The sequence below is a fragment of the Bathycoccus prasinos genome, assembly GCF_002220235.1.
Source record: "Bathycoccus prasinos genomic : chromosome_5".
NCBI classification, from domain to species: Eukaryota; Viridiplantae; Chlorophyta; class Mamiellophyceae; order Mamiellales; family Bathycoccaceae; genus Bathycoccus; species Bathycoccus prasinos.
The window spans coordinates 582,582-595,946 of NC_024004.1; the positions used below are offsets into that span (position 1 = coordinate 582,582).

General features: G+C 50.1%; 5 protein-coding genes across 5 annotated transcripts; 2 read left to right on the forward strand and 3 right to left on the reverse strand.

Annotated features, from left to right (window-relative positions):
* Positions 1–12: 12 nt before the first annotated feature.
* Positions 13–504, reverse strand: Bathy05g03260 (60S ribosomal protein L17; the record flags this gene model as incomplete). The annotated part of the gene is made up of 1 exon (XM_007513252.1): positions 13–504. One exon carries the CDS (start codon positions 502–504, stop codon positions 13–15), a length of 492 nt encoding a protein of 163 aa, XP_007513314.1.
* A 77-nt stretch (positions 505–581) lies between these two features.
* On the reverse strand, positions 582–974 carry Bathy05g03270 (predicted protein; the record flags this gene model as incomplete). The annotated part of the gene is made up of 1 exon (XM_007513200.1): positions 582–974. The coding sequence occupies one exon, from the start codon at positions 972–974 to the stop codon at positions 582–584; it is 393 nt and encodes a 130-aa protein (XP_007513262.1).
* A 205-nt stretch (positions 975–1,179) lies between these two features.
* On the forward strand, positions 1,180–9,556 carry Bathy05g03280 (predicted protein; the record flags this gene model as incomplete). Its single annotated transcript, XM_007512986.1, has 2 exons — positions 1,180–8,467; positions 8,961–9,556. The coding sequence occupies 2 exons, from the start codon at positions 1,180–1,182 to the stop codon at positions 9,554–9,556; spliced, it is 7,884 nt and encodes a 2,627-aa protein (XP_007513048.1).
* Positions 9,557–9,862: 306 nt separating this feature from the next.
* Bathy05g03290 (predicted protein) lies at positions 9,863–10,945 on the forward strand (the record flags this gene model as incomplete). The annotated part of the gene is made up of 1 exon (XM_007512912.1): positions 9,863–10,945. One exon carries the CDS (start codon positions 9,863–9,865, stop codon positions 10,943–10,945), a length of 1,083 nt encoding a protein of 360 aa, XP_007512974.1.
* A 95-nt stretch (positions 10,946–11,040) lies between these two features.
* On the reverse strand, positions 11,041–13,295 carry Bathy05g03300 (predicted protein; the record flags this gene model as incomplete). The annotated part of the gene is made up of 2 exons (XM_007512935.1): positions 11,041–12,768; positions 12,912–13,295. 2 exons carry the CDS (start codon positions 13,293–13,295, stop codon positions 11,041–11,043), a joined length of 2,112 nt encoding a protein of 703 aa, XP_007512997.1.
* Between the last annotated feature and the right edge of the window lie 70 nt (positions 13,296–13,365).

Here is a 13,365-nt window from a genome sequence, read left to right on the forward strand (position 1 = left end):
CTCTCTTCCAACTTAGTTGGATTTGATACCGGATCGGAGCTTTGCTTGTTGTCTTCTAGTGTATTTCTTCGGTTCTTCCGCTCTCGCTACCGGTTCTTCCTTTTCCTCCAACATAAGCTCGACGTGGCACGGCGAAGACATGTACGGGTTGATGCGACCGTGCGCTCTGTACGTTCGTCTTCTTTGCGGGATGGCCTTATTGACTTGGATGTGCGTGATGTAGAGATTGTCAATGTCCAACCCCTTAACCTCGGCATTCGATTCCGCGTTCTTGAGCAAGTTGATCAAGATCTCCGCGCACTTCTTCGGCCATCTGCCTTGGCCGTTCGTGGAGCCTTCTTGCTTGGCTTGGGCCGTTCTCCCGACGCCACCGCAAAATCTGCGAAAGACGACGCATCGCTCCATCTTCATAACAGAGTTCAAGAAACCTGTTGTATGTGGTAGTGTTGATTGAAAAAGAAGCGTTGGTGAAGGGTCAGCGTGATGATGATGGTGACGATACATACAGACGACGACGCGTAGAAAGATACGTCGACTCTCAAATCGTTTGGAGTAGTTTGTAGTCCTAAAATTTCGAGGACCTAAAGAAGAGGGCGACACCCTGCTGCGAACGAACGCACAAAAGAACCATCGAACGAGTCGCTCTCGGATAAAACCCGCGCGAAACGAGCGGATAAAACGTTCGCGCGTTCAATTCCACTCGTCCTTTGCGAATTCAACCTTCGCGAAAGGGTTGGTGTAACCCTCCTTCTCGCCCAAAAATTACGCGTTAAAAGCCTCCTCTCTCTCCGCAGGCAAAATCGATTGCGCTCTTTAAAAAAAATTACAAAATGCGTACCTTGCGCGTCGCTCAAACTTCGCCCCTTGATGTTCATCGCCGTTTCTCTCATGTTCTTAAAATGAACTCTCAAATCCGTGCCTCGAGCTTTGCACGATTTCGTCGCGTCGTTGGACTCTCGCGCGTATTTCACCATGGCTGTTTTCCGAGAGAATTTGTTCTTGTGTTTTATCACGCCAAAGCAGTCTCTCTCGAAGAAAGAAAGGAGAAAAAAAAAGGAACCAGACCAATTAGGGTTTAATACCCTAAACATTTTCCTTCTCGTTTCTCTTTTCAAAACTTCGCGCAAACGCGAGAGAAAAAGGAGAAGAAGAAGCGTAAGAAGAAGAAGACCAAGAAGGATGACGAGCGAAAACCTCTCGGTGTGCACGCGCTACCAAACCTTACTCCTGCACTTGAAATCCTTGCAATCGTACGAGTATCTTTTAATAAGAAGCAAGAAAAGAGAAGAAGAACCTTTAAACGATGACGGAGAGGAAATCACCAACTTTGCAACGGCGCTCGAATCGACGTTTCCGATTTTGAACAAATACGCTTTGTGTTTACAACGACCGATGGAAATTTCCGGTAAAAACGCGCGCGAGAGAAACGAAGTGATGCAGTCTCGCGTGGCCGTGATCCCTTCGACCGGTGTGAGTGTGCCTTTAGGGGATATCGACGTCGAGAATGCGATTTTGATTTCAGACCAGTTCAACGTCTCGGAGTTTCACGCGATAGAGGCGTTGGCGGGAAGCGCGGGGAGAATCGCCCCGGCGAGAGGAGGCGACGAAGACGACGCAGAAACAACGAGACTGTTTGCCGCCGGGAACATCTTTCAGGAACGCGCGAGCTGTTTGGAAAGTTTGAGCGTTTTGTTGAGGGCGAGGCAAACGGTGAGAGCGTTGGAGAGAGACTCGAACTATCGAGGCGCGAACGAGGCGAGTCGAAACGCGTTTCGAGAGTTTTCAGGGTTCGTGGACGAGGTTGTTTTGATGGGTAAACGCTTTGATGGTGGTCGCGATGGGAACGCGGCGGCGGCTTCTTTGGACGAGCAGAGTTTAGCGAATAGATTGGCAAAGTTGATTCGAGCGGCGCCGACGGGCGGGCCGTTGGGTGGTCAGCCGGCGCAAAGGACCGGGCAGCCTCCAGCGATCGGGGGTGGTCTTTTCGGTGGATTTGGATCGCAGCAACAAAACCAACAAGTGCAGATAATGCAAGCGGACAAGTTTGAAATTATATACGATTCGCGCAACCGGGCAAACTTGCGCTCGGATGTTTTAGCCAAGGAAAAGACGCAAGTCGCGGAGTTATTATTTTTAGCGGCATCCTTGTCGCCGCCGTTATCGCAAGGCGACGCGGTAGAAGTATTCTCACTCGCCGGTTGGGCCGCAGAGCAAATGCGGTTTCCTTCGCAAACGCCGCCGGATTATTTGCCGACGTGTTATTCGACGTTATTCGCCTCGGTAACGGCGTTGATGTCTCCGTTGGAAGACGTGCGGAACGTTTTAGACCAAGTGCACGACCCGAAAAGAAAAAAGTTGGAAGCGTTTTTGAAGTCCATCGAGACGACGGTAAAGTCACCAAATCCTCCCGCGCCGTTTGCGATCGTTCGCTTGGCGTGGTCTTGCGTTGCCATGCGTCTTGGGTTTGAGAGCGGCGAGGAGGTCGCGAAGAGCGCGATACGAGACGGCGCTTTCGACGCGATGACGGCCATTTTACAAACTGGCGCGTTTCAAGACGATCGGGAAGATAACAGAAGAAATTACTTGCATCTCGTCGCGAACGCTGTGTTAGGTGAGTTCACGAGTTTAGCTTTAGATAGACCGACGCTATCGATTTCGTTAACGGACGGGACGTGTACGCCGACGTTTATGGAACTCGAAGCCGCGAATAGGATTTCAAACGGGGACCTCGGCGACAGTGAATTCGAAGAACCGTGTCCTACCAGCGCGTTGGCGTCTTTGATGATTGCTTTGGCAGAAACGTGTTCGCAAGATCCTTCGTTGGTTGGTGACGAAGAGTCTGCGGCTGCTTTCAACGCCGCGACGACGTCGCCGGATTACGACCCAGAACAGGACGATTACGAGATGAGTAAACAATCACCGGCTTTACGATTGGTAGACGCGTGCATCGATCTCGAGCACTCCGTAGTTTCTCTCATGGCGCTTCTCGATTTGTGTGCTGCGGTTTCCAAGCACGATATTGGATCTAAAATTGCCTTCAAAGTTTTAGCGAGAGGCGCCGGCGGGTGTAATTGGGACGAATTGTTAAAAGGGATCACCGGCTACATAGCGAGGTACGATTTATCGCGAGGCTTGGAAGAAAACACCGCGGACGGATCGATGCGATCGCTAGTGAGCGAAGAAATTGAAGGCTTGGGTGAAAATCAACAGTACGATCCACGAATGGGCGAACCAGAAATGAACGACGCCGACGTGAAAGCTTTAGAAAAGTATTTGAAAGCATTAGCTGCGTGCTTTTCTACGCAAGCTCGCGAATACGAGGAAAGTAGAGGTGAGACCGGCGCGAAAGCATCATCGTCTGGGCGAGAGCAACACAAACAACACAAACAAAACGATTCGAATGACAACAACGACGGCAATAATACCATCGGGACATCCTCTAGAGGCGGTTCGTTTGATCAAGTCGGCGCGGCTGCCTTGGAGGCTGCCAGAGGCGAAGATCCGAGACGAAGATGGATTCGGTACCTTGAGGAACGCATGGATATGGATTTGTGCGAAGCTCTTTTGAATCTGTACGTCGACCCGGTTCCGCCAAAAATGAAAGCAGCGCTCTTGAATTGCATCCAGTCGCTTTGCGAAGGGTGTGTCCAGAAAACGAACGATGCTTGGGGATTTCTCGAAATGAAAGGCGCTTTACACGTTCCCACGCCAGTGGACGCGAGAGTTGATCTCAAAGACGTTTCTTCTGCCTTGACCATTGTGCCCACACTTCCAGGCTCAAACATGGACGTGGCTTATCATTACTATCAAACGGAACGAAACCATAGTCAATACGAGGGAACTTTAGCGTATGCGAGGTTTTTTAACTTTGCGTTGGAGACGACAAAAGATGCGGGATATTTGGACGGTGCTCTCGATATGGATTCGGCGGGCGCGTGCTCGTTTAATGGACGATCAGCGTGGCATCACGCGAGGTTTTTGAGATTTGATGTCTTTGGACAGCTCCAAAGCAGACGACACGTGGAAGATTCAGAACGATGGATGTTAGCTGGCGAGTGCTTGCGCGCATTTCAGTCGTGCTTAGAACTCTACGACGTCGCCGACGAAGAAGAGAAGATCATTCCGATTAAAACGAGTTCAAACAGGGGACAATTCAACGATCATGACAGGCAACCGTTAGAGATTGGATTCAACGTATCTTTGCCTTTAGCAGCGGCGGGTGAGATGCGCGACCGTCTCGAGCTCATAGCTCGAGACTCCGTACCACCCGGCCGCGATTTGATTCTCGATTTTCTTCACGATGGAATCACGTTTCGAGGTATCTTGGACGTCATCTCTGTCGGCGCAGAGCGCTTGAGTCGAGAGCGATCAAAACCGTACGGTGAATCCCTCGAAAACGCCGTGTTACGATCTTTGAACGTCCTTTCCACGGCTTTAACTATGGATCTCGAGCACTTGGAGCGTTTACACGATGCCAAGCGCGATGTTGGATTTAAAGCGTTGGACGTCTATTTAGTTTTCAGGGAGGACGGTCAACGCTTTGCGGATATTGTGTCTTATTGTCAATACCCCTTTAATCCTTCACTCGCGCTCGCGGCTTTGGAGATTGCCACGGAAATCTCTCGTCGCGTCGACGGTTTACCGAGGATGCTTCGACCGGAAGTGCGAGCGGGATTGATCGAAGGCTGTTCGACGTTGTTGGAACAATCCTTTTCCTTACAACCTCCTGCAACTAACGATATGTATGAAAGTGGTGACACGTATCGATCCGATCGCGAACTCTTCGCAGAAGCATGTGGCGAAAGCGTTTTGAATTTGATCGACGAAAGCATCGCGTCGCATCCTTCACCGAACATGGCGGAGTTACTGCTCGGATTTGACATCACTGGTGCCTGTAGAACGACGCCTTTGCGACCGGATCTCGAGTTTACGTGCTCGACCGTACTCATTGAATGTCTCGAATCGAGTCCGCCATCGATGGCGGCTTCGTTCGTGGTTCCGTTGCGGGCGCCTGAAATAGGGATGAAGATTTTGTTCGAGTGTTCTCGACGGTTCGAGACGGCACCGAGTACGCTCGATTTTCTTCGATCATGGAACGCTTTTCCAGTGTTGGTAGACGATGCATGTCGCGCTGCGATGGCGAGTAATGACACGAATCAAATCGCAAGCTGCAAAGTACTCGAAAAACGCATCTCCGTCGCCGCTCACAAGGCGTGGATTTTCGAATTGGCGACGAATATGCTCATCGCGGATTCTCCGTCGCGCAAAAACCAACGAAGTGAAGGCGAGGTTCCAACGTGGGTTGTGGATATCGTCGACGCTATGTTGGCGTTGCGTCGACGCGATCAGTACGAGCAAGACGCGATCGACGGTCGTGTACCTGCGCTCGATGCGGCGTTGACTCTCGGTGAATCCATCGACAACGTTTTGGTCTCTCGGACCATCTCTCGAATCTCGTCCGAGGTAAAGCGAACTATCGACGAGTTGGACTGCGAAAAGTATTTGAAACCAGGCGGAGGCTGTGAAAGAACTTCGAGTCGAGGCGATATCGTTACGGATGTTGGGAAACTCAAGCGCAAATTACTCGCGGAAGCCGTTGCGCGCGACGATGACGGATCCAACAGACAAGGGAGATCATCGCGAACGACGAATAGTCCAGGTGACGGACTTTCGGGAGTATCTTTAGCGCTCATCGACGAGAGCGATGCGTACGCTCAAAGCATCCCAAGACTCGTTTCGCGAAATCGAGAACGAGCTATATTAGCTGCAGCGGAAATTGCTATAGCGAAAAATCTAGAGATTGAAGACTCGAATGCGCGACGTCGCGCTTTTGAGGCGTGGGAGACGTGCGTCTCGACGGCTATTTGTCGCGCGTTGCCGTCGGCGGAGTTTGTGCAAGCTATGAACGGTACTTACGATCAACTCATAAACATCGAAGGCGGCAGTGGAGAAGACCAGATGACCGCGTTGCGAAGCCGTCCGAGAACCGATCGCGCGTTTCTCGCGTACGAAGTTTTGGATGGTTGCATGCGCCTTTTGAACGATTCGAACCGGGGCGGCGGCTCGGATTCTCCCAAATCTATCGCGTGCTGCGCGCTCGCTGCAAAGATCATGAAGAAATTGACGTACTTTGCGAAGGAGAAGCTTGAAGATGCCGCACCGCTATCGGTGTCCGCGTGTCGCACGACTTTGCGCGGTATCTTTGGATCCTTAACGCATAGATTTCGCGTCAATGCGGCTTCGAGGATGCGGTTGATCGATTGCTTGAGAGAATACTTGGAATACTGCAGAAGGATTCGCGAGGACCCGAGGTCTTCGAGCTTCCTAGAGAGCAAGAAAGCACGAAAAAGCTCCGAGTTTCAAAACGGAACAATGGGTTATCCAGACTCCGTACTTCTCGATGGCGACGTGGAGAAGGCAAACGCGGATATAATTCGTCGCGAAGCCGGTTTGATTTTGGAACAACTCTCCAGAGACGTTTCTCACGGCAGCGAAGAGGCTCGAGCGGCAGCGGCTGATGCTTTGGAAGCTATACTCACGGCGGTTTGCGTCACGACGACGACGACGACGACGTCGTCAAGTAGTGAACCGTCCTCTTCGAATTTTGGTTTCGCGAGCAGTGCGAACGTTTCCACGTCTTCTTCGACAAACTTGGAAAGGGAGTACGTGCGACTCGGGATATTCTCTCGAGCGTGCGATATCATTGCCAGTTCGAAGATGTCCGAACTCGCGCTCGAAACGAGTTACGCGGAAAGTCGCTTTAAAACGACGCTGAGTTCAATTAAATTACTCTTGACTGCATCTATCGCGTGTCCAAACGCAATTGCGTTCAATGAACCAAACAATAACATCCTTGGCGCGTTTGATGCCTTGATACATTGCGATACTTTGGACGCTTACGCAGACGTGAACGGAGCGGCGTGCGCGGAGTCGAGCGCGAAAGCCGGTACGCCGATTGCGCCCTTACCGCTCTCGAGAAGACGGCATCACGAAATTTTCGTCAACGCGTTGAGAGTGATTCATTCTTTGTTGAAGTCTGCGCAAGTTGAAGACGATGAAGACGTCAAGAATGCTAAATACGACATCCTCGCCGGCGAAAATATTGACGGAAAGAATCAAACGTACGAGCAAAAGCAAAGGAAGCGGGAAGAATTTTTCAAGCACGTTCAGCAGAGAAGAGAAGCGGTGTACGCCGCCGTGGTCCAAAAGACTGAACAGTTCATCGATAGACACAGAGACGTTATCGCGCGAGCACTCGCCGATCGCGCGTTGGTGCCTCACGTGGCTGATTTGAGCGAGCTCGAGGCATCTTTGTGCGTCGTCTCTTCGCTCTTGAAGATTTCTCCGAACGATTCGCCCAAATTGCGAGAGACGCTCGATCACGTGACGGTTCGATTTTGCGGACCAGAGTCGCCGATGGATAAGTATTTGAAGTATTGCAGAGATGCAGAAACAAGAGAATTGACTGGGAAAGGGAACCGTATTTATGATGATGATGATGATGATAAAGAGGACGATTACAATAACAACATCAACGAACAGGATTATTACGGCGTTCGCGAGGCGCGAAGGCAAGAAAAGATTGCGATGCATGCAAAGCAAACGCGAATCATTCGCGAATCTGCAGAAAATCTTTTGCGAGGTTCGCGCATTGTTCGCTCGACGACGTGTAAAGCGCAGCGAGATTTACTCGTACGCAATAAACGTCCGTCGTTACAAGTGTCCTCGATAACTTCTTCTTCGATGAACGCCGGCGCCGCGCCAACGTTGTCGATGTTTGCGAGCTTAGCTTCGGATGTTGGAAGAGAGTTACTCGTCGAGCTTCGCGCGAGGGACGAGATTATTAGAGAAGCGAAACGTGCCGATGGCATTTACGAAGAAGAAGAAGAAGACGGAGATGAGAATAATAATGAAGAAGACGATGGAGAAGATGCGTTGTACGATGAAAACGAAAACATCCACGGCGCGCTTCTGGAAAAGAATTCTTTCGTACCTTCCGACGCCGAAACACGATCGGTTCTGGCTACAAAAGACGGTGCGATTGCAATCCTCCTCGAAACTTTCGAGGCGAGTCTAGAAATCGTTCTCTTACACGCTAAAGCGAGCCGATTGGAGGATTCGAGCGCGTCTTCCGCCTTTGCTCGAGAAAAGAAGGACGCGAACTTCCTCTCGACGAGTCGTCGCCACCACAACGTTCTAAACAACGTCCTCGTGCGCGAATCGCACGAATACGTCCGCACGTCCGCTTTTAGCCGCCACGACATCGAACAGCTCTCCCATCTCTCCTCCGCTGCGTTAACTTCTATCGACAAAGCCACCAAGAGAAGGCGCAAGTACATCTTCTCTTCCAACGCTCGCTCGTTTCTTCGCGCGAAACGACTCGCCGAAAACGTCAAAGTCGTCTTATCCGTAACCAGCGAAATGAGGTCCATTTTGCAGCAACAACAAAATCAACAATACCAAAGAGGTGTTCTCGGTGGTAGCACGAATACCACGCGCACGTGGTAGAGTATATAATAAACTATTGATAGATAACTCAAACCACATACTGGTACTTTCCTGTTATTTTTCGCTTGCAAAAAATCCATCCTTCGGAAGATTTTTTTTTTGAAGTTTTGAGAGTTGATTAATTAATTAATCAATCAACCTCGCGCGAATATCATCGTGCGTCACTTTTGTTCCCTCCAACGCGCCGATAACAAAACGTCGCGTTCGTTTGCTCGGCACGAAAGTAACGATGTCAAAGAAAACTGGCGTTGGTACGTTGAAATCAATTTCGCATCGGTCTTTGTTTGCACATTTCGCGTCATCTCGTATTCCCTTTTTCGTTCGCTTTTTACCTTTTTCTCGACGATTTGTAACTGACGAGGACTAAAAATCCGAACGATCACTCACGTCATCCTCTTTCTCTCTTCCGTCTCTGTCTCTTTCGCGCGACTCCAAAATGAAATAAAAAACAGTCAAATGGTTCAACGCGAGTAAAGGGTTCGGGTTTATCATCCCGGACGACGGGAGCGAGGAAATCTTCGTCCACCAGTCGCACTTGAAAGCGGAAGGATTTCGCAGTTTACGAGAGGTACGAGATACGCTTTTTGGCTTCTTCCCCGAAAAAAGGGCGGGCGTTTTTTTTTCCACGCGCTTTCCCTCTTCAAAGGTCCACGTGGAAAACAGGAGGAGGACTTTTTCCTTTTCCTCATTCCTTGTCTCGTTCTTTGTCCATCAGCAATTAGTATTCTCCTCGCGAACGGAGGGGAAAGGACGGGAGGAAACCCCCAAGAAGAGTCGTTTTATTGTTTGCTGCGGTGGCATTTTTCTTTTTTTGAGATACGAGGCACTGACACACTTTGGCGCTCCTCAAACGAATACAACTATACAGAGCGAAAAGGTAGAATACGACGTGGACGCGACCGAAGGCGAAAAGACGAAAGCAATCAACGTGACTGGACCAGACGGGTCGAACGTGTTAGGTTCAAAACGGCTGTATCGCAAGCATAAAGGAGGAGGGAGTGGAGGGCCGGACGGCGAGGAGGCTCCGGGAGAACCGGAAGCGCATTGACGCGACGATACCGCAATAGCTACTATATATAAAAGGACGACAAGAACAACAACAACAACAACAACAACGAAGGAACTCCGAGAATAATGCATATATTCAAATAAGAGAAGAGGAGAGAAAGAACAGAGAGAGATTTAAATAGACGTCATCACCATGTACATCATCAAAGCGCGTGAGAGAAAATTTGCGCATATTAACTCACGCCTCAGTGTTGAAATTTAAAAATCCTTATAGTAAGAGTTGACATGAACGCACACAACAAAAGTACTCCTTTACACGCATTTACCACCATAATAATGTTCAATAATGAGTAACGACGACGATTCTTCCGTCGCTGCTTTGCAAAAGTGGAAAGAAACGTTCAAACGTGTCCGCCGCGTTTGCATCGATTCGTATCTTTCCCGAGGTGAATTGGAAAAAGTGAGAGAGGAGTACGAACGCGTTCGAGAGAGACATCGTCGTCTTCAAATCCCGGGGTGTCATGTAGGAAGGGGCGAAGAAGACGACGAGCAATGGATCGTGCGCGAGAATGGATGCGTGCTCTCTTCCTTCGTGTGTGATTGCGCTTTTTACAACAACGACGAGAGAAGAAACAGTTGTTGGACAAATACGAGAAAGAAAGAGAAGGAGAAGGCGGAGGAGGAGGAGGAGAACGCGAAAAGAATCATCGCAAAAGCGGTCGCGCACGAGACGTGGAACCATCGAGAGTGCTCGAAATATACTCACTCGGGGAGCATTTTTGGGAAAGAAGTGAGCGAGTTGGCGATGACGGGGAAGATTGGACACGCGGCGGAGTTTCTGTTGAGAGCGATCGAGGAGGAGGAGGAGAAGGAAGAAGAAGAAGAAGAAGAAGAAGAAGAAGAAAGAGAAGAGAAGCGCTTGAAAGCGACGCGAAAACGAAGAAGGGTCGTTGGCGATGCGCGCAAAGAAAGCGATAGAGCGTACATGTTTAACGACCAGTACATCGTGAAACCACCGCACGTGCGCGGCGTGGAGTTTCCGTGGCACCGGGACGGGCAATACGAGACGTGGAAAACTCCCGAAACATCCGTCGCGTTGCCGTACCTTTCTGCGTGGGTGGCCTTAGACGACGTGAGCGAAGAGAATGGCGCGTTGAGGTTTAAGAAGAATGAAAAAGAAAGGTTCGGTCCCGATGTCGATGTTGCGTCGATTCGAGACGAAGAAGACGATACCATAGCGACCATGAACGCCGGCTCGGTTGTCTTTTTTATGAGCGACGTTTTACACGCGAGCGGGAAAAACATGTCGGAAGAGACGCGGCGCGCGTGGATGCCGCAATTTAGTTTAGGATTGCCGAAAGAACAGGAGGATAGCAGTAGAAATAGCGATAGCTTAAGATGTTTGCGGACAGCACTTTCTGATTTTTGATAAATACGGGTGTTGCTATGTACAATCATGCGATAAAAAAAGTTGACTGCACGCATTGTTCTCTACTCGCTCATAAGCGCTCGCCTGTACTATCTTCACGCCGCCGTATGCTGATGTGCAGCTCCAGCACCAGCAAGCTCAGCAGCGGCCAGTTTTGCCTTACTTCTTTGCCGCTCTTTTTTACCTTTCCGTTTAAATACTTGTGGGTGTTGTTGCTGCTGTTGCTGTTGCTGCGGAGGACCTTGAATCATCCCGATTTGTTGCATGACGTTCAAGGCGTTATTCGTCGTAGGCGCGACGATACGATGGTCGTAAGCAGCGTTTGCTTGTTGGTGATGATGACGATTATGATCTTGTGCGGGTGATGGAGGGAGACTGACTGCGTTTTGAAATATCACGTGCAATGGATCTGCGACCGAGTTGTTGTTATTGTTGTTGTAGTTATTCGACGACGGTTCTCCTCCTTGCATCATCGTCGGCTCTTTCCGAACGATGTTCTTTTTCGAATTACGCTTCTTCTTTGGCGGTGAATCCGATCGCTGCTTTTCGTCGTCTCCGTCGTCGTCCCCCCCGGCGTTCTTTTTATTCTTGTTCGGCTTTTTCTGATGCTGAGCCGGCGGGGGAATGCTCATCGTTGGCAACGGCGGAGGAATGCTCATCGGCGCGCGCGGTAGAACCCCAGTAGTATCATTGTTGTTCGGATCCTTCTTCTTGATGTTCTTGATGTTCTTGTTGTTCTCTTTCTTCGTTTTTGCATTCTTTTGTACTCCAACATCTTCTCTCGTCAAAGTCGTCGCCGCGGTTTTCTTGTTCTTCTTATTTTCAGCGTTATTCTTATTCTTACTTTTATTCTTCGCGTTCTTCGGTACAACCTCTTCAAACATCATCGCCTCTTCCTTTTCCTTCCTTTTCTTCTCTTCCAACGCGATCCGTTCTCTCGCCAATCGCTCTCTTTCCATTTCAATCTCCCTTTGTTTTTCCATCGCAATCTTCTCTAAAATCTCTTTCCGGATTTTTTCGTTCCTCTCGCTCGGAAGTTCGTCGTACTCGTCTGGATCTCTGTTCCCTTTCGCGGCTAAAGGCCAAAACGGTCTTGGACTCGCCTCGTCGCTATTATTGCTCGGTCCGCAACCCACGAACGGGTGCGCTTTCACGTCCTCGTCGTCGTCGTGGTAATCTAAATCTACAACAACAACGGTCACGTCGTCTCGATTATCAAACTTGGCTTTTTGCGACAACTTCACCAACGCCGCGGCCGCGTTTTGACAGTTCATCTTCCTCGTCTCCGCACTGACCATCTTTGGCGTCGCCGCATCCCACAAGCCATCGCTCGCGACGACAATCCTACACGCCATGACCCCTCCCGAAGAAGAATTCGCTCCTCTTTCCAACAAAACTCTGCTCACGTCCGGAGTCGCGATGACCCCGCCTTTCTTCCCGTCCCGATCGCCGATACTTCTGGAAACCGCTAACCCGCCCGGCCAAACTCTCAGCGGCCCAACTCCTCGTCTCTCCCCATTTGGTCCATCCTCAAACTCCGTCGGTCGCACTTCACCGCCGCTCTCTACAATCCGCTTCCTCTCTCCGTCCGAACAATCCAACCGGTGTTCGTTGCTCAATCTCGACGTCCCTTTCCTATTCGGCACGTCCAAAGTTGCCAACGAATCTCCAACCGCCGCCGTCGTCACGTTCCTCCCGTTCACGATAACGACCGTCGCCGTGCACCCGGAGTGTATGTCTTTCCGTAAAAATTTTTCGTCTAGATTTTCAAACGCCAACTTCAACGCCTGCGGGAGAAGATACTCGAACACGTCTTCCGGATTCTGTTGTCAAACACACACACACACACACACAGAGAGAGAGAGAGAGAGAGTAAAGAGGTCAGTCACAAAACCGCGCGGATGAAACGACAAAGTCATATGGGAGAAAGAGAGAGAAAAGGAGAGATTTTATAAAGACGACTTACCTCGTTCTGCTCCACCACCTTCTGCTTCTCCTCTTTCTTCAGCTCCGCTTCTAAACTGTTCAGCGCTTTCAAGAGCGACGATAACGTTTCTTTCGCGCAAAAATCCGCGCACTCTTTACCACCGTGGCCGTCGAATACAGACAGGAAGAAAAATTCGCACGAGCTGAGGTCTTCCATTCTCGTTTCGTCTTCCTTCGCATCGTTTTGATTCATCCGATGACGACGACGGTTGAGAATGCTTTTGGAAACCCATCGCGCGTTCGGTGCGCAAAACTCAAAGTCTTCACCTTTTTGAATCTTTCTGGACTTGGCGAAACGGACGTGTGGGTAGTTTCTCAACGAATAATGGTCGTCCGAGGGGGGGCGCTGTCTGTGCGACGCCATTTTTTGTTTATTACTTCGCGCGCGAGCGCTTATTTGTGTCGCAAAAGGAGATTGAGGAGAGATCGGTGTT